At 43.6% G+C, this 25,971-nt stretch overlaps 1 protein-coding gene across 1 annotated transcript in view; it reads left to right on the plus strand.

Annotated features, from left to right (window-relative positions):
* Positions 1-25,971, plus strand: part of LOC117509706 (nuclear receptor corepressor 2-like) — a 219,620-nt gene that overhangs the window by 107,909 nt on the left and 85,740 nt on the right. The window contains exon 4 of the mRNA XM_034169426.1: positions 25,491-25,668. Coding sequence (XP_034025317.1) covers positions 25,491-25,668 — 178 coding nt within the window. The remainder of the gene's footprint in view (positions 1-25,490; positions 25,669-25,971) is intronic.

Here is a 25,971-nt window from a genome sequence, read left to right on the forward strand (position 1 = left end):
GTGGAGGGGTTAATGTTTAGTTTGTGGTTCTGACAGTGTGGAGGGGTTAATGTTTAGTTTCTTGTTCTGACAGTGTGGAGGGGTTAATGTTTAGTTTGTGGTTCTGACAGTGTGGAGGGGTTAATGTTTAGTTTCTTGTTCTGACAGTGTGGAGGGGTTAATGTTTAGTTTGTGGTTCTGACAGTGTGGAGGGGTTAATGTTTAGTTTCTGGTTCTGACAGTGTGGAGGGGTTAATGTTTGGATGATTTCTGAAATCCATCCAGCATGTATATGTACACATACATTGCTACATTTTTTTTAACGATGTCTGTATCACTGAATAAACAAAGCACTGTAACTAACGTGTTGCTAGCTGTACATAAGCTATGCCCATGCATGGACTAACTTAAGTTCATGCAAAGGTGGTTATTAATCATATGAATGGAATTTTTCCTTAATGTTGACTTCAGACTCAGCTTGCATAGGTTTGCTTGTGACAGGGATCATCCTTGTTGTTTTTAAGAATGAGATGTAGCAATGTATGTGTATTCATGCTGGATGGATTTTAGAATGGCTGTCGTATAGATTGTCATATATTTCTTGTACATTTATGTACATTTTCATGTACATTTTGATTAAGCTGAAAACTGAAGATTATCAATAAAGAGGGCACTTGTTTTCCCATCAGGCCTCTTTGTTAGATGTTGGTACCGGGTTTAATTTGAAGTTCCAATGAAGACCTTTCATTTGAGACCAACAAAGCAAAAATCAAAAGATGCCCACATGCCCAAAATGGGGTGCCAAAGGAACATATTTGGTAAAAATAGCTGGAAAAGGGTTAATTTTGGGCAAAATCTAACGACACTGTGGTGGTGTTCTTTGCATCTCAAGGAAGCCTAACATTAGTACTACCAACATGCCAAAGAGCATTTTTCACATGACAAGGCAAATAAGGTTAAATGCACATCAAGTCAGCACAGTTTACATTTTGTCAAAATTCCATTTTTTTGGTACTTAATTGCATGACCCCCCAGGGGGGTAATTTCTTCAACTGTACATTTTACCTAAACTTTAAGACAGAATAAACAAATTCTGAAAATATCAAGTTAATATCTTTTCTAGTTTTTGATTTATGTCCAAGTAAACATGGTCACAAACGGAACAGAGGGTTCACACAGACACGCCCCCTTTTTCACACCCCCATAGAATCGAAACGAAACAAGATATTGAACTGCCACTAAGACCATTCTTCTTCTCTTAACATGAGCTACAAAATATATCAAAACCAGGCAATTCTAAAACTATAAAACTGGGACTTTTTGGATCATTTCATATGGAATGACCCCGCCAGTCCAACTTTCGCTGCTTTGAGCTGTGACGTAGCTTCGCGCTGTCCAATAGGAACGACGCGTCGGGCCAAAACACCAAAGACGATTGGCAGAAACCACCGATCTGTACAAAACAGATCGGTGCAGCAACCACTGATCTGTACAAAACAGAAAACAGGACTGCTCATTTATACATCAGTTTTCTGAAGAAAAATCCTTGCAAATATTTTTTTACCTCAAAATTTGTGATTACTATTAAAAAATGTTTAGAACACTTGTAATTACAATAACTCAATAAATAAATAAAGGTTCTTTAGAAACCTTTCTTAATCTGTAAATTAAGACCACCTGTAACCTTGGACATTTATTTTTAGACAAATAAAATAACATGGAAATTTGTCCTTTTTGAAGTCTGGTAGATTATTTATATCTCATTTCAACCAGAAAAACAGACACTGTAAATAAAGACAAATGTTTATTATAAATGCATCAGGAAATAATTTAACAGTGACTGCAGTGTGATTGTAAAGTAGGATTTCTGTGACATAAACTTCTTGATGATTTTTTTTTAATTGAGTCAGTTCAACTTGTAATTACATCAAAATTTGTGATTACAATAAGTGGAGACCTTCTACCTGTGCAAATGTCTTTTGACTTTGATTTCGTGGACATTTTTAATGATCCGTTCATTTATTGTTAAAATATAAAATGAAACAGCTTTTTAAAAAATAAAATAGTTGCTGTTCAAAGAGCCTTTTATTTAGAAGCAGGTGATGTTCTGCTGGATTCTCGGGACCAGATGAAGGTCTCTTCTGCAGCTTTGAACTCTGGTGGTGTTGCTGAAGACACTTTTCTCCTATTTTGAAGAGCAGAGATGTTTTCTTCCAACTGGACTTCATGGTGTTCAGCTCATCAATGGACATTTTTGAATGCATCTGTGTTTAGGTTGTCTGCACAGCAAATGTTCCTGTTCCTGAAAAATGCCTGAAAAAAACAAAGTTATTTAAAGTTAAGCTTTTATGGTCTCTGAAAAAAGCTGTAGCTTTATTTGTAAAAATAATAAAAAAAGAAACCATTTACAAATTAAAAGTGTTCACTCAGATCAACTGTGCTAAAAGGCTAAGCTAACATTAGCCGATCATTAAACCTTCACAGCAGTTCAGTAAACACCTCATTTTAAAAAAATATTATTCTCACCTCGATAAAGCTGCAGAACTAAACTCCGTTGGTCAAACTGGGAGTTCGCATATATCCAAAAAGTGGGAGATTTCAGACTGAGTGGGTTTGCTCCATCCCCCTGGCTGCCTGCCTCGCTCTGCCCAGGGATGATGCTTGAAGGCCGACTCCTCCGTGTGGGTCGGCCCGCAGTCCTCCCTCGGTCGGCGTCACTCCGAAAAGTAGCTTTAAAAAAAAGCTTCTCTCAGCAGGGTGATGGAAGAATCGTTCTCCTGCTGTTTTTAAAAGCTTTTTTTGTGGTTCTACATTTGCAAGTGCAAGATGGCGATCGCTTTGACTGTTTTCGTGTTGTGAAAACAGCCAGAGTGTGATGTAGCCGCAATCTCCTCCCCCCTTGCTGCTTCTGAAGTGAAGCATCTGATGTCACGACGCGTTGGGAGGCGTTGATGCGTTGGGCTGACGGCTCTGGTGTGAAAGGCCCATAAAATGTGACTGTCTAACCCACCATGGAGCATTTCTTTGTTGCATCACTGTGTGTCCCTGCCCCCACACCCTGTTGGCTTGCAGCCTTGACAGTTTCAGGTGACATGCTCGTTAGTGGGCATAATCCATAGTTCAATAATCTTTCGCACTGTGATGGATCGATCACACGGTCACTCATATCAGTGAAAGTCAATCTCATAGTTAACAACATGTGCTACATAAAAGGCAAATAAGAGGGCCGAGAACAGAACCTTGCAGTACCTCATACTTCATTTTATTTGTATTTGCAGCAAATCACAATACGGGTCATCTCAAGGAACTTTACAGGGTCCAAAACAGCAGAGGCAACTCAGTCACATGACCATCTATTTTGGCAACCACAGCAATATAAAACATCAACAAAAACCAATAAAAAAAAAATACTAAAGATGTGTTCCACTGAACTGCAATGTAAGTAAAATTAATAAAATGAACAATAAAATTCAGTACAATAAAATTCAAACAAATAACAGGAGCCTAGTGAAGGACTTTGCTGTCTGGTGCCACACAAACCATCTGCAGGAAACTGCTGTGGATGTTCTCCCAGTCTGTAGCGGCCAGCGTCCTCTTTTACATCCTGGTGTGCTGGGGGTGGCAGCACGTCCAAGGCGGACACATCCAGGCTGGACAAACTGATCAGGCGGGCTGGCTCTGTGGTTGGCATGAAGCTGGACTCTCTGGTGTCGGTGTGCAGGGAAGAGAACTCGGGACAAACTGCTGGACATTATGGATGATGCCAGTCAGCCTCTGCACACGTCACACCCATTATGACCGCTCTCTGTCCCATGATCACCGCTCGTTACTGGTTACCACAGAGGGGTCAGGAAACTGCTCTATGTTTCTGTCCCGTGATCACCGCTTGTTACTGGTTACCACAGAGGGATCAGGAAACTGCTCTATGTCCCATTATGACCACTCTCTGTCCCGTGATCACTGCTCGTTAACTGGTTACCACAGAGGGATCAGGAAACTGCTCTATGTCCCATTATGACCACTCTCTGTCCCGTGATCACCGCTTGTTACTGGTTACCACAGAGGGATCAGGAAACTGCTCTATGTCCCATTATGACCACTCTCTGTCCTGTGATGACCGCTTGTTACTGGTTACCACAGAGGGATCAGGAAACTGCTCTATGTCCCATTATGACCACTCTCTGTCCCGTGATCAGCGCTCGATAACTGGTTACCACAGAAGGATCAGGAAACTGCTCTGTGTCCCATTATGACCGCTCTCTGTCCCGTGATCACCGCTCGTTAACTGGTTACCACAGAGGGATCAGGAAACTGCTCTATGTCCCATTATGACCGCTCTCTGTCCCGTGATCACTGCTCGTTAACTGGTTACCACAGAGGGATCAGGAAACTGCTCTATGTCCCATTATGACCGCTCTCTGTCCCGTGATCACCACTTGTTACTGGTTACCACAGAGGGATCAGGAAACTGCTCTATGTCCCATTATGACCGCTCTCTGTCCTGTGATCACCACTTGTTATTGGTTACCACAGAGGGATCAGGAAACTGCTCTATGTCCCATTATGACCACTCTCTGTCCCGTGATCACCGCTCGTTAACTGGTTACCACAGAGGGATCAGGAAACTGCTCTATGTTCGATTATGACCGCTCTCTGTCCCGTGATCACTGCTCGTTTTTGGTTACCGCAGAGGGATCAGGAAACTGCATTATGTCCCATTATGACCGCTCTCTGTCCCATGATCACCTCTTGTTACTGGTTACCACAGAGGGATCAGGAAACTGCTCTATGTCCCATTATGATCGCTCTCTGTCCCGTGATCACTGCTCTTTAACTGGTTACCACAGAGGGATCAGGAAACTGCTCTATGTCCCATTATGACCGCTCTCTGTCCCGTGATCACCGCTCGTTATCTGGTTACCACAGAGGGATCAGGAAACTGCTCTATGTCCCATTATGACTGCTCTCTGTCCCGTGATCACCGCTTGTTACTGGTTACCACAGAGGGATCAGGAAACTGCTCTATGTCCCATTATGACCGCTCTCTGTCCCGTGATCACCTCTTGTTACTGGTTACCACAGAAGGATCAGGACACTGCTCTATGTCCCATTATGACCGCTCTCTCCCGTGATCACCGCTTGTTAACTGGTTACCACAGAGGGATCAGGAAACTGCTCTATGTCCCATTATGACCGCTCTCTGTCCCGTGATCACCTCTTGTTACTGGTTACCACAGAAGGATCAGGACACTGCTCTATGTCCCATTATGACCGCTCTCTCCCGTGATCACCGCTTGTTAACTGGTTACCACAGAGGGATCAGGAAACTGCTCTATGTCCCATTATGACCGCTCTCTGTCCCGTGATCACCTCTTGTTACTGGTTACCACAGAAGGATCAGGACACTGCTCTATGTCCCATTATGACCGCTCTCTCCCGTGATCACCGCTTGTTAACTGGTTACCACAGAGGGATCAGGAAACTGCTCTATGTCCCATTATGACCGCTCTCTGTCCCGTGATCACTGCTCGTTAACTGGTTACCACAGAGGGATCAGGAAACTTGATCAGGAAACCAGAAATACTGCTTGTTACTGGTTTACTGGCTCCTACTGTTCCTCTCCTTCCTGTCCTCTGTCTTCCTGTTGCTTCTCCTCCCCCTGAGTGAGAGTTGTACAGGCTGATGGTCTGAGGGACAAAGGAGTTTCTCAGTCTGTTGGTCCTGCACTTGGAAAGGAGCAGTCTGAGGCTGAAGAGGCTCCTCTGGTTGATGATGACGGTGTGCAGAGGCTGACTGACATCGTCCATAATGTCCAGCGGTTTATCCAGTGTTCTCGTCTCTGAACACCGTTATCAGAGAGTCCAGCTTCATACCAACCACCGCTCTAATTACAATCCTCTTCATTGTGATGACTGGACAAGCCTTGTTAAATAATCCCCCCATTTTTTAAGTTTATTTATTAATATTCTGTTTGACTTCAAATTGTGGGATTTTGCATGAATGTTTTCACACAACAGCACAACCACAGTCATGTCTGAAAGTGAGCGCAGTGTCTCAGCCTCTGATTAACTTTTTTTTTTATATTGTGATATAGTTATCACAGATTTCCTTGAAATATTATGATTTTAATTTTGAGGCTGTATCACCTGCCCCCAGTGTGTAGTGTTGGTGCGTAACACAGCTTCTTAATACTTTACACACCGTGGGAGTGCTGCTGTTGGCTCCGCACCAACACACCCAGACTACAGGCATAGACGTGTGTGTGTGTGTGTTGTTTTGTGAGTTCGCAGATGAGGGTCACAGCACCTGTTCTTGGTTCTGTGGCCCTTGTTGGCACTTTGTCTGTTTGGCTCCTGCCACAGCGGCTCAGCTGGTCTCTGGATGTCGTCATGGTAACATAGTTAGACTGTGAGCCAGGACCTCAAAATACGGAAAGCGTTACCGAAAAAGTGGTAAAGGCTACCATACCTTTTCTGAAAGCCTGGAATCTCAGCTTTTCAATAATATATGATGGTCATCTGACAAGAGTAGCTGTTAGACGTTATGACTCTTGTAGAGAAGAAAGAAACCCTCATTCTTCTCTACATACAAGAGTCAAGACAGAAGTCAGACTACCAGAGCAAGAATTTTAGCTGAGGAATCTTCTGCGATTAGAAGTGAAACATTCTCGCATCAAGAAACCCAGTCCAGTCGAAGATTCAAGCTTCTCTACTATGGAAACCACCTGGAGAACTGAGAGCCTACACAGAAACAAAGCAGGATAGTGAGATAGTTGAAAATCTAACAATGGTATAACAACCAGTGAGACATGGTGTTATGTGTCGGACGCAGCTCGGAGAACCGACCAGCGTTTGAAGGACCCAGTATGAAATAAGCAGAGCACGGTACAAAGGCTAACTGAATTTAATACATAACAGTGATAATACTGTTATACGTCCCATCAAACCCCAGGGAAGGGGAGAAAAGAAAAACCACCCACATGTAAACTCACAAACAAAAATGCCAAGATACCCCCCCTCCTCCCCCCCAAACGACACGCAGGGACCAACACCCCCCAGAGGGCCACCCGCCAGCTCCAGGAGTAATAACCACGGCCGAGGTCCCTCTGGGATCCACCGTCACCCACGGGGACTACCAGCGCCCCCCAGAGGACCACTCGTCAACCCCAGGAGACACCTCCCCTCACGACCAATGGACCCAGCCTTGGCCGTCCACGGCTAGATGGACCCAACGCCTTTTCCCCCCCAGAGGACACCACAGTCAAACCCTGAGGGCGGAAACTGGGGGAGGGAAAACAAAAAAAAACCCAAAAACCCCCCCCCCCCTCCCCTCCCGGGTGCAGAGGCCACCTGGGAAACGCCCAGCACAACCTAACTGCACCCCTCCAGCAATGCCGACACTACGGCACACCCGGCTGGAGTCAGAGGAGAAGAGAGGGCACAACAAAAAAAAACAAAGAGAAAAAAAAACAACCCAAATACCACCCCATCACCCCCCAGGGGACCGCTCCATCTAACCCTGGGGATGTGAAACAAAAAGAAACAAAAGAAAAAAAAAACAGACCAACACACAGTTGTTTGGGTCCCCGTTTTTCTTTTTTTTTTTTTTTTTTTTTTTTGTTCTTGGTTAGCAAAGGCTACAGGGTCACACCCCCAGACAAATAGTGGACAACAAAAAAGAAAACCCACACAAAAACCAACTCAAAAAACACCCACACAAAATGAACTAACACAAAACAAATCAGTGAGTTATACCGTCAAGCTCAACCAAATGGAACACACCTGTTCCTACTCCAGAGCTTGACGGTACCGTGATTCAGTCACCACAAGGGGGAACCAGAGTGCTAAAAATGAAAAAACCCCTTGGGCGACAGAAAAAAACAAACGAGCTGCTTTTGTGTGCGCAGCTGAGTGCAACACAACCAAAATGTGCTCAACTAAATAACGCCGGAGCTGATACAACAGACGCAGTAGTTACCTTTGTCCGGGGAAACGGGGCTATGACTGTAACACAGGAAGCCCAGCGACCCGTGCTAACAGAGCTCCGCCGTGCGCGTGAACCCATTACAAACGCACTCTTGCAGCTCCCGTTTACACCTCTTATCCGGTCGGAGCGTGACGCGAAGCCGTCGCCAGTCACACTCCACCACGATCCACGGATAAGGCACAAACACAGGAACACGGCTGCAAGAGAGCACAAATCAGTATCCAGTAATGGGTCTCAAACACGCACCTTCCGGGCGGAGAGCCCCGCAACTGATCCGGATAACCACTGAACGTCTGCTGCCGCCTTCCCGGCGCGTTACCGTCTCTGCTAACGCTGGGTCCGTGATGTTTGGCCAGAGACTACTGTTATGTGTCGGACGCAGCTCGGAGAACCGACCAGCGTTTGAAGGACCCAGTATGAAATAAGCAGAGCACGGTACAAAGGCTAACTGAATTTAATACATAACAGTGATAATACAAAAAGGTGCGGTCTGGCGTGGTGCGCTCCCAGCAGCGCTAACGGTCCGGAGCCAGAAGCTGTTTCGGACCCAAGGACCCCGCCGACACCCCCCAGGTGGCCGCAACAACCGAGTCTGTGAAAGAAGGAACCATTATGTGAGTCCACACTCTACACACAGAACACTTAAAGGTGTACAAACAGCAAACACTTCCTGGCTTGATTGCTGATCAGCTTCCAACCTGCAGGCATGGAACATCCAGTTCACAAAACTCCACCGCAGTGGAAGCTGATACATGACTAACAAACAGCTCAATACAATAAGGTGTGAGGGACACCACATTTACTGACTGTATAACTGTTAGTCACAAAATCTAACGTACCTCAGGAAGTGTGCTGACGAGCGTGAGACCTCACCCCCTCCTCTTTCACAGACTGTGCATCAAACCTGGACATTCTCAGCGTCCGCTGCTGATGAGATGGCTCCCGAGACGACGATCTCACCCGTCTGGTCACAAGGTCGAGTCTCTGGCAAATACACACTGTGCACTCCAGTCTTAAATGCCAACATGCTCCAATCCATCCAGATGCACCTCAGCTGTGAGTCCTGACGAGTCGCAGGTGATCAGGGTGAGGTCCTGACAGCCTCAGCAACACAGCCACTCAGTCCCAAATGCACGCCACCTGGGAGGAAAACAAACAGACAAACAAACCGGCAGCCAGGCCCCCCCCAGCCATATAACACATGGATTCCTATGTTTTTGGGTGTGGCAAACCCAATTATGACGTTAGCATCGCTGTAAAAGGTCAAGGTCATGACCTTTTAGCAAGATCCATGACATTTTTGACATTTTTGTACAAATTATATCACTTTTCTTTCTATTTTCACCATCCATAATTTTGTGAAGACACATTTAGATGTCTTTATTTATATCCCAACAAAATGCTCTTTTAAATGGTTTATAGCATTTGTATATTAGTCTAGTAGGAGGTAGACACCAGCTTTTTTACAAAAATAAATATTGCAGTGTTTCAGTGACACACTTTGGATTCAAAGACCCATATGAGATTTTGAATATTGGCATATGTTTAATGTATTTATATGTATACACCTTCAAAAATGACAAAAGAACACCTGCATTCTATCACAGTTTGTTGGTATATTACACATATATCAATACACTGATAGTAATAATGATATTACTGATATAATGATATTAGTAATAATGATATTAACATCAACATTGAAAACAAGCCATAGACAGATCTCTGAGATTCCACAAAATAATGTATGAAGCCTTTCTGAGGCTGGTGTGGAATCAGTTTCCCCAGTGACTCGCAGAGAACCATCCTGATGCCCGTGATCTCCTAGATATCTTGCCGCTGGACTTGAGTGTCTTTTCTGAGGGTATATCATCAGCCAGTGTAAATGGTAAATGGTAAATGGACTGCATTTATATAGCGCTTTTCCATCTGAATCAGACGCTCAAAGCGCTTTACAATTATGCCTCACATTCACCCCGACTCAGGGTGCTGCCATACAAGGCGCTCACTACACACCGGGAGCAATAGCGGATTAAAGGCCTTGCCCAAGGGCCCTTAGTGATTTTTCCAGTCAGGTGGGGATTTGAACCCATGATCTTCAGCCCAACACCTTAACCACTAGACCATCACCTCCCCTGTGTAGCTGGGGAGGTGATGGTCTAGTGGTTAAGTGGTTATGGTCTAGAAGAATCACTTGACTGTGCAGTCTTCAGAAATGTCCATCAGTACTTCTGTCAATTTCTGCAGTATCTCAGGTCTCAGCAAGGTCAGTTGGCAAGCTTCTGGACGTCATATATTGACATGGTGGAGGTTGTGCTAAATCTTGTGAGGGCATCACGTGAAGGAAACTGAACATTGCACATGGCCAGCATGCAACCAATCACCCCCTGGACCTTTGCCTATGATGATCTGAATTATGCAAGGTCTCTCACTGCTTACTACTCAGAGATGAGTCACATTGAACATGAGAAACCAGATCTGTACATGTTTCTCTGTAAAGGTGGCTTTTCAGCCCAGCTGAGTGAAACAAACGCATTTGGCAGAGTTCCTATTGACCAGACCCTAGAGGAAACTGTCAGTCGAGACTCTCAGACAGCTGGGGGCACAAAGGGGTTCAGCCTGAACCCATCAGCTGTCCCAAGACATTACATTACTGCTGAATACAAAAGCACTTACATGTCTCTATTGAAAAGCTCCCTGGGACTCCAACAAAGTGACTGTTCTCACAAGGATCTTGGACAAAGCAGAATTGCCAAAGATGAAGAACACATCACAAGTATTGTGGATCTGCTGGAGTCTAGTTAGATTAATCCATTTGCAGGTGCTCAGTCCCTTGTCTCTCTGTCTACTGGAAGTACAGCACCAACAGATGTTGCTACAGACCTGTTGAATGCACACAGAACACATGCCTACAGAACCCTCTCTGCTAAGCATGTTGTGAGTCATCCTCCTGCTAAGCAGTTCCATGCACCACTCTCCAAGATGAAACTGAAAACGTTCTCCTCAATGCAGGGAAAGGCAAAGACAAGCAAAGCTGGAAATAAGGAATTCATTCTCAAAGCTGATAATCAAATATTTTCTCAGATGATACTGATTGCACAGAGTAGACAGCTCAACCTGAGGGAAGTGCTCCCTCACCCCCTTGGACCACTTTCATGGGCTCTTGCTTCACCAGATGGTAATTTGAGGAAGACTTGCAAACCTTCACTTGCCAAGCAACAGGGCACATGGTTCAGCAATGGAGGAGATTTCTACAAAGTAACAACAACAAAACAAATATTGCTTTTTTTCTTAAAAAGTGGGGCAGAGAACATTCTCGAAGGAGACTCGGTGAAAAGATTTTGTTTATAACAATCAGTGTTACAAGCTGAGCCAAAAGGGAGTGCAAAAGGTAGCAGACCTGTCATCCACTCAAGAGGAGGCTGACACACGTATGCTGCTCCATGCTTGTCATGCCTCAAGGACTGGTCACAAATCTGTCATCCTTGTGTCTGATGATGCCGACGTCTTGGTGCTATGTCTAGCTACCAGTGATTCACTCACGTGTGACCTGTTCCTGAAGACGGGGGCAAAAAAAAAAAAAATCGCACTAGTTATATAAGTATCTCTCAGCTTGCTAGTGGTCTAGGATCACAGTTGTGTCAGGCGTTGCCTGGTATACATGCATACACGGGTTGTGACACAGTAAGTGCATTTGCAGGTCATGGTAAAGTGTCAGCCTTAAAATTGCTTCAGAGGAATGAACCCTTCTGTGAGACCTTCAGGAAGATGGGGAGAGACTGGACCTTGTCACCGGAGTTGTACGAAGAGTTACAAGAATTTACATGCAAACTGTACAGCTCCAAGTCCAGAATCACCAACATCAGTGAAATGAGGTATGCACTTTTCTGTGCAAAGAAAGGCATAGAATCCTGGCAGTTACCTCCTTGCTCAGATTCTCTCAGGAAGCACTATCTCAGAGCTAACTATCAAAGTGCTATCTGGAGAAGATGCCTTGAGAACAACCCTGAGGTTCCTTCCCCCAGTTGAGCATGGTTGGTCTTCAGCTGGTCAAGATGGTGACTTGCACCTCTCTGTAGACTGGTTCAGTGTCCCCACTGGTCCACAAGCAGTACTTGAGTTTCTGTCCTGTTCATGCAGAAGGGACTGTGTCACTCAATCATGTCAGTGTGTTGCCAACACCTTGGGCTGCACTGACCTGTGCCATGCAAGACAGCGCAAAAATCAGAAGGATGACACTGCTGATGAGGATTCAATTTCAATTTCAATTCAATTTCAATTCAATTTGTTTTTTATATAGCGCCAAATCACAACAAACAGTTGCCCCAAGGCGCTTTATATTGTAAGGCAAGGCCATACAATAATTATGTAAAACCCCAACGGTCAAAACGACCCCCTGTGAGCAAGCACTTGGCTACAGTGGGAAGGAAAATAGGATCAGTCCTATTCCTCTGATGATGATGATGATGATGATGATGACTGATGAATTCGATTAGTTTCATAGCCTTAATTGAATGTAAAGACAAGCATGACCATGTATTTTCAAACATGATTGTATGGTATTGTTGAGTAATTATTTGCTTATCTTGATGATCTATCTTAATTGTTGTCAGTCTGGTACACATTCCAGTAATGAAACTAGATTTAAGTGTTGAACTGCTGATGTAGATTTTTGCTTATTGAACAAGTAATTTAGTAATCAATAAATGTTCTGTGCAAGTTCCAAACTATCACTGATAAGATGAGCATGATGAAATGCTATCCAAGGTTACTAAAGATCTAGAGCTATGTAGTCTGTTGAAAAGTTGTAACAGCTCTGATTGAGGTATTTTTAATCTTTGACATGTTTAATAATGTTCTCATACTTTATCCAAGACTGTTTTAGATTTTGAAGATATTCTGAGTGCGTTTCCACTCCTTGACATGTTTGTTAATGCTTCATTGTTGTCCAACTTAGGTTTAAGGTTTTCTGTGTTTATATTGATTGGCTTAACCCTCTGGGGCCGACGCCGTCGTATACGATGGCTAAGACCAAGCTTTGCTAAATTATAAATAGCTTTTTAATGATATGAGATAGAAACTTTTTTTTTTTTGCTGAAAAGTTAACTCAGCAAACTTTTGAGTCATCCATCAGCCATCTTTGTACTCCTCATAGAAACTGTGTGATGACGTGCGCAATGTGAGTGTCCAATCAGAATTGGTTCACCGTCTCATGGTTTTCCAAAATCCAATCATAGGGCAGATTTACCTCATGTGAAAAGCCAAAGTTTGTTTTCAGGAGTGATATGTTACTAGTTGGCCCCTTTGAATAGCCCCCTGGGTGCTCCAATGAGTACTTACTATTAGGCTCCAATGCTCCCTGCGCCATTACGCACAGCGATCAGTGAAGCAGACGGAGCAGATGGAGAGCCTCTGATGACAATCTCACGTGCTCAAACAAAGAGTGTGTAACTATCAGTATTGCTCCACTAGTTTGCATGTGAATGTTACTGGATAACTCTCGACGTAAAGCACTGTTTACCATATCAGTGGAGCGAGGGGGAGGGCCACTCCTCAGACTGTAAGGAGCCAGAGTGGGCCAAAGTGTGAATGAAAGCTGCTTTAGGAGCAGCACAGAAGACTCCAAAACACAGTTGAAGTTTGTGATGTGACTTTTGTGTAATAGCAGACAGAAATTGCTTTGAGATGAAGACAAACAAAACGCATAGACCATTTTGTATATATTGTTCAAAATGTGCATTTGTGTTTATTGTTTGAATGTTTTTGTTGTACAGTCTTTCACACAAGACCTCAAATTACCTTTGTCAAAACAGTTGTTTATTATAGTTTGCTGTGTGTTTTGAATAAATGTTTGGAAAATTATTTCTGCTTTACTTTTTCCTTTCTTATTTCTGATCGTAAACCATTATTACACTTATAAAACACAACAAAAGCATATATATTATGAAAAACTTGATTGTGGGATGCAGGGAGAGCTGTTAACAGCAATAATAAAACATTTATGCCAGGCAAGTGAACTGTCCAAAAAAATGCCCTCGGACCCCAGAGAGTTAAGGTTATCTGATTGTGGTCACTCTTTGCCCATATGCTATACAAGACAGATTCTTGTCTGATTGTGGCATATGAGTCTTTTCTTTGTATGCTATGTACAGAAACCAAACATTTGCAACAAAGCACAAGATATTCCAATAAACATAGATGTTATTTTTCACTACAAACAGCAATATACTGGTGGGAATTTCACAAATAATTATATATAGTAATCACAGTATGTTTCAGAGACCTGAGTGGGAAAACAAATGTAAAATGTACAAAACATGTTGCAGTAAACCTTAAAAATGTTGCCATCCTGGATATTGGATATTCAACAAACAAAAACTTAGGAATCCATTTCTCATTTGTTGTTCACAAAAAGGATGGGAAAATTGAGTGATAACACAAAAGTTGTGGAAAAAATGTCATTGACCTTGCCAAAAGGTCATGACCTTGACCTTCTACAGCAATGCTAATGTCATAAATGGGTTTGTCATACCCAAAAACATAGGAATCCATGTCTCACTTTTTATACCATTTTTAGATTTTCAACTGCTTCACTGTTTTGCATTGGTTCATTGGCAAAAATTTTTCTCAACCTTAGATTATATTTTGTGCCATAACGTCTAACAGCTACTCTTGTCATATTGCCATCATACTCATATATCATTGAAAAGCTGAGATTCCAGGCTTTCAGAAAAGGTATGGTAGCCTTTGCCACTTTTTCGGTAACGACCAGCCCATCTGGCTCATGTTCTAAATCTGGTCCAGGCTCGGAGTCGTGGAGCAAAGGAGGGCAGCGTGTTGGCCCATCCTCTCTTCTCAGTATGCTCCGCCTCCAGCCTCCAAACACGCCCCTTACATTCTTGGGATTGTGAGTGCCTGATGGTGTGATGCTGTCAGGGTTTCCTCTTCTCATGAGAAGTCACTTAGATTTTAACATGAGCAGTAACCAACGCTGACACGTGGGCTCATAAACACTTGGAGATGTCATGTTGTTCATTTACGATTGTTAATGGTTGAACCTCGTTCACCCTTCAAACACACCAGTGACCTCAGTGAAGTGAAGACCATGTCCACAGTGTGGTCCACAGTGGCGGCTCCAGAGATTTTTTTTCTGCAGGTGCTCTGGGGGAACTTGGCATTTTTATGAGTGTGCTATGGGCTCATCTGTCACAACGGCTCTGGGCTACACACAGTCACATTCTGATCTGCAACAGTCAATAATAACATACAGAATGACCAAAATCACACACCCAAACCTCGGCTACTGTTCCGTACAAATATCTGCAGACATCCACATGCAGCCGACAGCCTCAGGGCTGATGTCTTCATAACAGCACAGTGCGTCTGTTAAGAAAAAGCATCAGTGATTTGGTTGGAGGCCGTGTTCTCTGAGGGTTAATTTCCAGGAGTGACACCGGGTCACTGGTTTGTTTGTGCCTACTGCTGTTCCTCAGGTAGTTCTTTATGGTCCAGTCACACGTCACTTAACGGAGGCCAATGAAGCCCAAACGAAACAAGAAATCTGGACTTTAGTTGACTTTCGTTGGCATTGTTTAACCTTCGCTCAGCTTCGTTCCTGCAGCTGGTGTGTCATCAGCATTTTTAAACTGTCGAAAAATTTGAACGAAGGGCAACAAAAGCCTCAATTCGTCTGTATTCCATTTGCTTAGTTTTTGTAACGTTAGCATTTAGTTTCACTTTGTTTGACCAACTGAATGCAGAAGCCGTTTGTGAGCGCTGCTGCTGCTGCGGTGGCTGCTGCTGCGTTCATGTACCGTCAGAAATTACAAGGCAAACTCAGCCTGTTTGCTTAGATTTTTTTTTTTTTTATCTGGGTGGGAGGTCACCTTCACTGGGCTCAGGCACCTTATATAGGCCAGAATTAATCTTTTGTGTGGATACAGTTAATTATTTTGCCACAACCAACTGCTGAATTTGAAACAACAAAAAAGTTGCGTAGTTTTCGACAGTACTTGAACGCACCGGCAGCAGCAGCTCCTGTGTGCTTATTATTTTATTAAATAATAAAAAATAATAAAATAATAATAATAAAATAAATATAATCATACACAATATGAGTGCAGGAATGACAATCCAGCCTGCATGTGGAGAGAATGTTTTATTATATTGTGCGCTCATTTTATTATATCGTGTGCTCGTTTTATTATATTGTGCAAGTAAAACAAGGGCACAATCTACTTAAAAGTGGCCACAATTTGTAAAATGTGCACTCAATTATTCAATATTGTCTTGACACATAAATTTTGACTATTTAGTCAACAAACCAGCAGACAGTGTGATACATTTCCTCATTAGAAATGGATCTGGTCAGAGTGTATCATCATGGTTTGGGTGCACAAGGACATACAGAGAACTCTGGCTGCCCAGCATGACATCATCTGGAGGATGATGTCATGAAAAAGGATGCTGAGGGCGAAGCGCCTCCCCGTTGTGAGGATGACAGTTTAGGTCATATTATGGACTTCATTTTGAACGAAAGGAAAACGTGCGAACAAATGTCACTGCCATGAAAACGTGCGCAAATTTTATTAATTTGAGAGCATGTTTTATTAAAGGGGATAGAGAATCAAAATCATCTTTTTCATGTTTTTGGTGTTAGTTCACAGTCTCCCCGCTGTGGGGAAAACACACAAAGTGCCAGCAAGTTTCAGAACCTCTGTTTCAAGTAATTCTCCTTTTTTGAATTGCCGCCAGAAAATAGGCCAATTCGTGTTTGAGGGAAACATTGCGTCACATTTTCACCAATAGCCCCCCCACACACACCCACCCCCTTTCACACACGCCCCTTCGAAATTAATTATTCATAAGGTTGTGCCCACCCATTGGAGCAATGGTGAGCTACAGGTGTGCTTTCCCAGGCTGTCATAGTGGGCTGTGATCTTTCCATATTCTTCCCATGGAAAGCAATGTATGCGATCACTGGCTTTTATTCATTTTTAACTGCATCCCCAGTACATACAACCACCGACTATTTCTTTGCTCTGCGCATTTCACGGAGGACTGTTTCACAAACCTTGCACAATTTCGAGCTGGCTTCAGTCGGAATTTAATACTCAGTAGAGGGTCAGTTCCAACTTTATGACAAAATCAACCCCAGCAATCAGTACAGCCTGTACGTATCACATTTTCTTTTGTTTTAAATTTGTGTTGCGCTATATTCCTGTTGTAAGAATTGCACGTTAGAATGGCACGTTAGCTCTGGTTTGTTCCTCTAAAGGGAATGAGCTAACCCCTTAGCAGCGAGCTATTTGCATTATTATGCTGGCAGCAAGTAAGCCTGCAAAGGGCAGCTTGCTTATTTCAATGCATAACCTTTGGAAGTCACAGTAACGAAGTAAAACAAAACAAATGAAATTTCGCGGATTTTTTTTAGTCCAATTTTGCATGTTTTTTTTTTTTTTTACGTCCTCATCAAGCAGCCGGTCGCAGCGCCGTGAAGGGAGAGCACGCGCATTGTGTTCTGCGTGTGTCTGTTTATAAGAACCTTCTCGCCCAGAAGAAAAAAGAGCGCCAACAACTACCAGTGATGCCGGTAACGGCACTGAGCTTTACAAAGACAACCGATCAGCGCCAACACCTACGTGCGCCAACACCTACGTGCATTTCATAATGAGGTTGCCAAATAAGCTCCGAAATGACGGCAAACGAGGCATTCTAAACCCAGCATAGTAACATAGCTGTTTCAGAGAGCCTTTTAGGAAGGTTCTTAGCCATTACAATCAATCAATCAATCAATCAATTTTTTATATAGCGCCAAATCACAACAAACAGTTGCCCCAAGGCGCTTTATATTGTAAGGCAAGGCCATGCAATAATTATGTAAAACCCCAATGGTCAAAACGACCCCCTGTGAGCAAGCACTTGGCTACAGTGGGAAGGAAAAACTCCCTTTTAACAGGAAGAAACCTCCAGCAGAACCAGGCTCAGGGAGGGGCAGTCTTCTGCTGGGACTGGTTGGGGCTGAGGGAGAGAACCAGGAAAAAGACATGCTGTGGAGGGGAGCAGAGATCGATCACTAATGATTAAATGCAGAGTGGTGCATACAGAGCAAAAAGAGAAAGAAACACTCAGTGCATCATGGGAACCCCCCAGCAGTCTAAGTCTATAGCAGCATAACTAAGGGATGGTTCAGGGTCACCTGATCCAGCCCTAACTATAAGCTTTAGCAAAAAGGAAAGTTTTAAGCCTAATCTTAAAAGTAGAGAGGGTGTCTGTCTCCCTGATCTGAATTGGGAGCTGGTTCCACAGGAGAGGAGCCTGAAAGCTGAAGGCTCTGCCTCCCATTCTACTCTTACAAACCCTAGGAACTACAAGTAAGCCTGCAGTCTGAGAGCGAAGCGCTCTATTGGGGTGATATGGTACTACGAGGTCCCTAAGATAAGATGGGACCTGATTATTCAAAACCTTATAAGTAAGAAGAAGAATTTTAAATTCTATTCTAGAATTAACAGGAAGCCAATGAAGAGAGGCCAATATGGGTGAGATATGCTCTCTCCTTCTAGTCCCCGTCAGTACTCTAGCTGCAGCATTTTGAATTAACTGAAGGCTTTTTAGGGAACTTTTAGGACAACCTGATAATAATGAATTACAATAGTCCAGCCTAGAGGAAATAAATGCATGAATTAGTTTTTCAGCATCACTCTGAGACAAGACCATTCTGATTTTAGAGATATTGCGTAAATGCAAAAAAGCAGTCCTACATATTTGTTTAATATGCGCTTTGAATGACATATCCTGATCAAAAATGACTCCAAGATTTCTCACAGTATTACTAGAGCTCAGGGTAATGCCATCCAGAGTAAGGATCTGGTTAGACACCATGTTTCTAAGATTTGTGGGGCCAAGTACAATAACTTCAGTTTTATCTGAGTTTAAAAGCAGGAAATTAGAGGTCATCCATGTCTTTATGTCTGTAAGACAATCCTGCAGTTTAGCTAATTGGTGTGTGTCCTCTGGCTTCATGGATATATAAAGCTGGGTATCATCTGCGTAACAATGAAAATTTAAGCAATACCGTCTAATAATACTGATTCCCCATTTACATGAACAAATTGTAATCTATTAGACAAATATGATTCAAACCACCGCAGCGCAGTGCCTTTAATACCTATGGCATGCTCTAATCTCTGTAATAAAATTTTATGGTCAACAGTATCAAAAGCAGCACTGAGGTCTAACAGAACAAGCACAGAGATGAGTCCACTGTCCGAGGCCATAAGAAGATCATTTGTAACCTTCACTAATGCTGTTTCTGTACTATGATGAATTCTAAAACCTGACTGAAAGTCTTCAAATAGACCATTCCTCTGCAGATGATCAGTTAGCTGTTTTACAACTACCCTTTCAAGAATTTTTGAGAGAAAAGGAAGGTTGGAGATTGGCCTATAATTAGCTAAGATAGCTGGGTCAAGTGATGGCTTTTTAAGTAATGGTTTAATTACTGCCACCTTAAAAGCCTGTGGTACATAGCCAACTAACAAAGATAGATTGATCATATTTAAGATCGAAGCATTAAATAATGGTAGGGCTTCCTTGAGCAGCCTGGTAGGAATGGGGTCTAATAAACATGTTGATGGTTTGGATGAAGTAACTAATGAAAATAACTCAGGCAGAACAATCGGAGAGAAAGAGTCTAACCAAATACCGGCATCACTGAAAGCAGCCAAAGATAACGATACGTCTTTGGGATGGTTATGAGTAATTTTTTCTCTAATAGTTAAAATTTTGTTAGCAAAGAAAGTCATGAAGTCATTACTAGTTAAAGTTAATGGAATACTCAGCTCAATAGAGCTCTGACTCTTTGTCAGCCTGGCTACAGTGCTGAAAAGAAACCTGGGGTTCTTATTTTCTTCAATTAGTGATGAGTAGAAAGATGTCCTAGCTTTACGGAGGGCTTTTTTATAGAGCAACAGACTCTTTTTCCAGGCTAAGTGAAGATCTTCTAAATTAGTGAGACGCCATTTCCTCTCCAACTTACGGGTTATCTGCTTTAAGCTACGAGTTTGTGAGTTATACCACGGAGTCAGGCACTTCTGATTTAAAGCTCTCTTTTTCAGAGGAGCTACAGCATCCAAAGTTGTCTTCAATGAGGATGTAAAACTATTGACGAGATACTCTATCTCACTTACAGAGTTTAGGTAGCTACTCTGCACTGTGTTGCTATATGGCATTAGAGAACATAAAGAAGGAATCATATCCTTAAACCTTTGACCCAACACAATTTTTTTTGGGATACATATCGCATCACAGAACAAGGATTAATGCCCCATTCAACCTCTCTCTATCACCTTTAATTCATGGGCTCGATTAAAGGAAAACGTGCACACATTTTACGTGCGCGAACGGGACAGGGGGTCCTCAAACTGGAGCTCCTTCAGCTCCAGTTATTTGCTGCAGCTCCTGTAGCAAATAATGAAACTCCCCGAATTGGGAACGTCTCATGAGGATGTTGTGAACCCAGGGATGGCGCCACTGGCGACGTTTGTCAGCTTTCCACAACAACTAGAGCACAGCAACTTGCTCCGTGTGTGAGAGTCATAAAACGCAGGGAAGATGAAGACAACACACTGGAAATTGTTTTTTTCCTCATTTATTCATTTATTGGTTCATTCTACTGGTGCTTATAGTTGATAAAACTTGGATAAAGTCACTTGCACCAGTGCTAGTGCAGTATAAAATTACATGCACCACTTGAATAATACGTGCACAAACTAGCACATGCACGTACTAATTTGACCCCTGACGGGGGACAAAGCGTGTCTCAGACCCCCTCCCTGGTTAAGGCTGGGTTTCAACTGTTTCACATACAATGCCTCCTTCACTCCTCTCTCAAACCAGTTCTTCTCTCTGGCTAAAATTTTATCTTCCTTGTCCTCAAACTTGTGGTTAGTGTTTGTAAGGTGAAATAAACTGCAGACTGAGGTTCACTGGCGCCCTCTCTGCGGTGCTGGTATAGCCTTTTGTGTAAAGGTTGCTTAGTCCCACCTATGTAGTGTTCGTTACAGTTTTCCTGACATCTGATAGAATATACTACATTGCTCTGTTTGTAACTAGGGATCCTGTCCTTAGGGTGAACTAATTTCTGTCTCAAGGTGTTAACAGGTTTAAAGTAAACTGGGATTTTGTGCTGTCTGAAGATCCCCCTGCTCCTGCTAAATAAGGGAGATACACTCCTCTTCTTGGCTCCGTCTCCTGTCTGTCTGGTCTCAAGAGACCAGACTTCATTTCTTTCCAGTTCTATTCATGGGTATTTGGGCAGCAAAAACGGAACCATTTCAGCATCTTGAAACTGCACACACTACAGTGCGACGTCATTGTTGATGCCGATAAACTCGTCCATGCCTTTGTCTCCTCTAGGCTGAACTACTGTAACTCCCTGTTCTTTGGGATGTCTGGCAAAAACCTTCAAAGGCTCCACTACATCCAAAACAGTGCAGCTAGAATTCTGATGAGAGTATGTAAACAGGAACACATCACACCTATACTCCATAACCTTCCCTGGCTCCCCATCACCTACAGAATCCATTTTAAGATTGCTCTCATCACCCACTAATGCATCCATGGCAATGCCCCCACATACCTCAAAGACCTCCTCACGCCCACACACCCTCCCGTTCCCTCCGTTCATATAACATGAATCTCTTCTGTCCCCCTCGCACCAAACTTCACACCATGGGAGACAGGGCCTTCTGTTCAGCTGCTCCTCATGTTTGGAACTCCCTCCCTGCCATGTGAGGGCTCCACAAACTGTGGAAGCTTTAACAAAAAAACAAAACAAAACAAAAAAAAAAAACAAAAAAGCATCAAGACGTACCTGTTTAGACAGACAGGTCTCAAGAATTTGATCAGTTGCATCTTAGTCTTTTATTTTGGTTTTATTCTAGTCTGGTGACTGTTTTTATCTTTAGATTTTCTGTTTTTATTCTCTTATTTATCCTTGGTTTTATTTTATTTTTTTACCTGTAGCACTTTGAGATTTTCATTAATGAAATTATGTCATTAAACATCACGTTACACTCAATTTGTGAAAACCAATCAGTTCTATTGATGAATGTTTATTTTCTTTTATGAGTGAAAACACCAGAAGTGTCTTACTGTGGAAAACTGAAAGGATGATGTCATCGCCCTGCCTCTGGAACATTTGAATGAACTCTTAAATGTCATTGCACAAAATCCAACTAAATTGTATAGCAATCCTCTTGGTGCTGTAAAATAAATTAAAAAGTCCTAAAATAATATAAGAATAATATAAGACAATGCAAATAAAAGCCTGCACATACAACTCCCCTCACTACCCTCCCCTATCCCGAGAAACCCCACATACATACACATGCATTCTTCATACTCAATTGGAATAGCAGGTGAGGTAGACTGGAAAAAGTGCATAAGTACATAAAGTACATGCAGTCCGACCCTTAGAAGGGTTCTCAGATCTCGATGGTCCATGTGTGAAAATGATTGGAAATGTTCAGTGTCCGTATTGCAGTGGGGTAGAGACTGTTTTTGAATCTGTTTGTGCATGATTTGATGGACCTGAAACGTTTGCCAGAGGGCAACAGTGCAAACATATGATGACCAGGGTGTGAGGGGTCCTTCAAAATGCTTTCAGATCTAGCGATGCAGTGGGAGATGATGTCCTGCAGAGAGGGCAGGGCACAGTCTGATTTTTTTTTGGGGGGGGTGTTGTGAAGGTGTCGTAGCACGGACCCACAACAGGGGGCGCAAATGAACGGACAAAGAGTAAGCCAAAAGGTAACAATTTAATGTTGTGATATTACACAACGAAACGTGTCTTAATCTCACAGTCAATAAACACCAGGAGAAGTGTGGGCAGGCTCGAAGATAGAAGACGCCCGACGAGAGAGAAGCCGCGTCCCACACGGCTTCCACCACCAACGGCCTGAAGAACACCGGAGCCGCCAAGTCCCGAGTCCCCAGGTGGCCTCTGTCTTCGACTGTCGACCCTGGTACTGCTGGCAGAAAGCAGAAATATGATGTGTGAGTGTGAGTCCGCACACTCAGTAATACATAGTCCAGACACCGTTAGGAGGGAGCACCTCCACCTCCAAATCACACACACTCGTGCAGCTCCTGATCTACCACTTATCTGGGATGGGGTGCGAGGTGAAGCCGTCACTCTCACACCAAACGCCAATCCTCCAGACAAGGCAACACTTCAGGAAAACGGCTGCAATAGAAGTTCAGTTGGTTACACAATGTGTCAGTCAGCAGAGAAATTACCTTGGTTCTGGTAGTCGATTTCTCGGCGGGGAGGTGGAGTTGCAGTCCAGCTTATATGGTGGTGTAGATGAGTGACAGCTGGAGTAATGAGTGACAGCTGTCACTTCCTCTGGGTCTGGCGCCCTCTCGTGCTTGGAGCCCGCACTCCAAGCAGGGCGCCCTCTGGTGGTAGTGGGCCAGCAGTACCTCCTCTTCAGCGGCCCACACAACAGGGGGGGCAATATTAATAATCCATTGTACGGCCTTCTTGTCCGTTGCTGAGCAGCAGGTATACCAGGTGGAAATGCAGTGGGCCAGCACACTCTCAATAGAGCAGCGGTAGAAGGACACCAGCAGTTTCTCCTCCAGGTGGTGTTTCCTGAGTATTCTCAGGAAGTGGAATTGCTGCTGGGCCTTCTTGACCATGTGGTTGGTGTTGATAGGTCCTCTGTGACGTGTATGGCCAGGAACTTGAAGGCAGGAACCCTCTTCACGCATTCCCCATTAATGTGAGGGGGCTCCCTTGCTGACTTTTCTCTGCAAAAATCCATGATTACTTCCTTTGTTTTGGAAGCATTAAGGATAAGATTGCAGTGCTTGCACCATCCCACCAGTCTGCGGACTTCCTCTCGGGAGGTGGCCTCATCTCCCCGAGATGAGACCGACAACAGTTGTATCATCTGCATACTTGATGATGGTGTTTGTAGGTTGGTTGGGGGTACAGAGAATACAACAGAGGGCTCAGCATGCAGCACTGGGGGGGAGCCGGCACTGAGTATAAGTTGGGATGAGATGTGTTTCCCTATTTTCGCTGTTTGAGGTCGGTTGGTGAGGAAGTCCATAATCCATTGGCAGATGATGGGGAGAATCCCAGGTTAGTGAGTTTGGTGAAAAGTCGCCACGGTATGATGGTGTTAAAAGCAGAGCTGCAGTCTACAAGTAACATCCTCACATAGCTCCCCTGGTGTTCAAGGTGGGACAGTGCACTGTGGAGAGCAGTGATGATGGCATCTTCTGTAGACCTTCTTGCTCTGTATGCAAACTGATGTGGATCAAAGGTGGGTGGGAGGCTCACTAGGATGTGCTGCTGAATCAACCGCTAAAAAGCACTTGATCACTGGTGTGAGTGCCACTGGGTGGTAGTCATTTAAGCTAGTGACAGAAGGTTTTTTAAACATGTTAACATGTTGTTCACAGTGTCACAGTCTAATTTAGCATATTATCATTTTTTTTTCTTCTTCTTGGTGGTGGGACAATGTGCTGGCGTCCTCCAGTTGAGAAACTCACCCAGAGCAGACAAACACTGAGGGACTTCTTTAAAAAAAAAAAAAAAAAAAAAAAACCCTTAAGTAATTTCCGTCATAAGGAATTAACACATTTCCATACGTCATCTTCCAAAACAAGGGCGTCATGTGGAGAACAGTTTTCAGCTGTGATGATGAATCCTGGCAACAGGTCAGATTAAAAGACTTTATTTAATCCGTGAGCGGGCTCCTAAAGTTTTATCTCTTGCTGTTAGCTCGACGTCTTCTTCTCCATTTTTTGTAGAAGTGTTACAGCGCTACATACAGGCCTGGCATGTGTACTACAGCATTTTCACGCAGTTTCACAGATCTGTGAGAACGGAGACATTTATTGAATGAAACACTTTTTGAAAATGACAAAGAAAAAGATTGTACAGGACAAGTTCAGTTTCAGTGTAGACAAGGCCTTAAAACATGGGATGAAATTAAAATAAAATAATAAATGAGGAATTACTTTCTTGGGGGTGCTACGACAAATCCAGGAGGAGCTGTAGTGCCCCCAGTGCCCCACTGGCGCTGCCCATGGTGGTCCACAGGAGGAAATCTTCTCCGTCATGTGACTCTGGTGCTTGTGTTCACCTCCAGCTAACGCTGCAGATCTGAACGAGCTGTGTGTTTCTGTGGTGACTTACTGGCTAACATCACCGTGCCAAACCTCACACACGCTGCCCGTGGATGTTAACGCCTCCCTCCATCACAAACACAAAACTGTAGTTGACCTTATTTCACTTGGTTTCACTTTGCCGTGACCTAAACAAACGTCTGTAACACTGTTTTTGGCTGTGTGATTCATCCCAATCAATCACAAATATTTTGATGATCAATATATGCTTTGAATCATCTGTCTGGGCTTCTTGGTTGATCCAAAAGTTGCACACACGCACGCTGTGGGTATGTTTGCGTGCCTGTTTCTGATTTGCTCCCCCTCTTTCTCTATGTCAGAGCTCAAGAGCAGCATATCCGCTATGAGCACATCTACTTACCCGAACCCAGCGCCCCCTCAGAGCTGGAGTATGCCGACGTCAAACGGCCACGTTTGGACATGGGGTCCGAGTCCCTGATGAGGCACGCCTCCCACCGTCTGCCACTGCCTCTGGGAGGTCCCGAGGACGTGCCAAAGGTCAGTGCCGCCGCCTCACACCACATTACAGCACATCATTAGACAGTTCAATGTCATCAGGCAGCTGGTGAAGGTAACGAAATCCACCGCTGGCCAAGCGGTCGGTGCATGTGACCCTAAAACACCACAAGATCAACACCACACATGTTGTTCAGTGTAAAATTCCAGACAAATCAACATGCAGCTCTGTGTCAGATCTGCTGTGGCGACCCTGAACGATGTGACCACATAAAAACTGCAGAGGTTTTTTTTTCCCCAGTATGCAAGACCTCCCAAAGTAGTTCAAAAAAAAATCTGCCACTT

Source organism: Thalassophryne amazonica, chromosome 5 (genome assembly GCF_902500255.1).
Source record: "Thalassophryne amazonica chromosome 5, fThaAma1.1, whole genome shotgun sequence".
Classification (NCBI taxonomy): Eukaryota; Metazoa; Chordata; class Actinopteri; order Batrachoidiformes; family Batrachoididae; genus Thalassophryne; species Thalassophryne amazonica.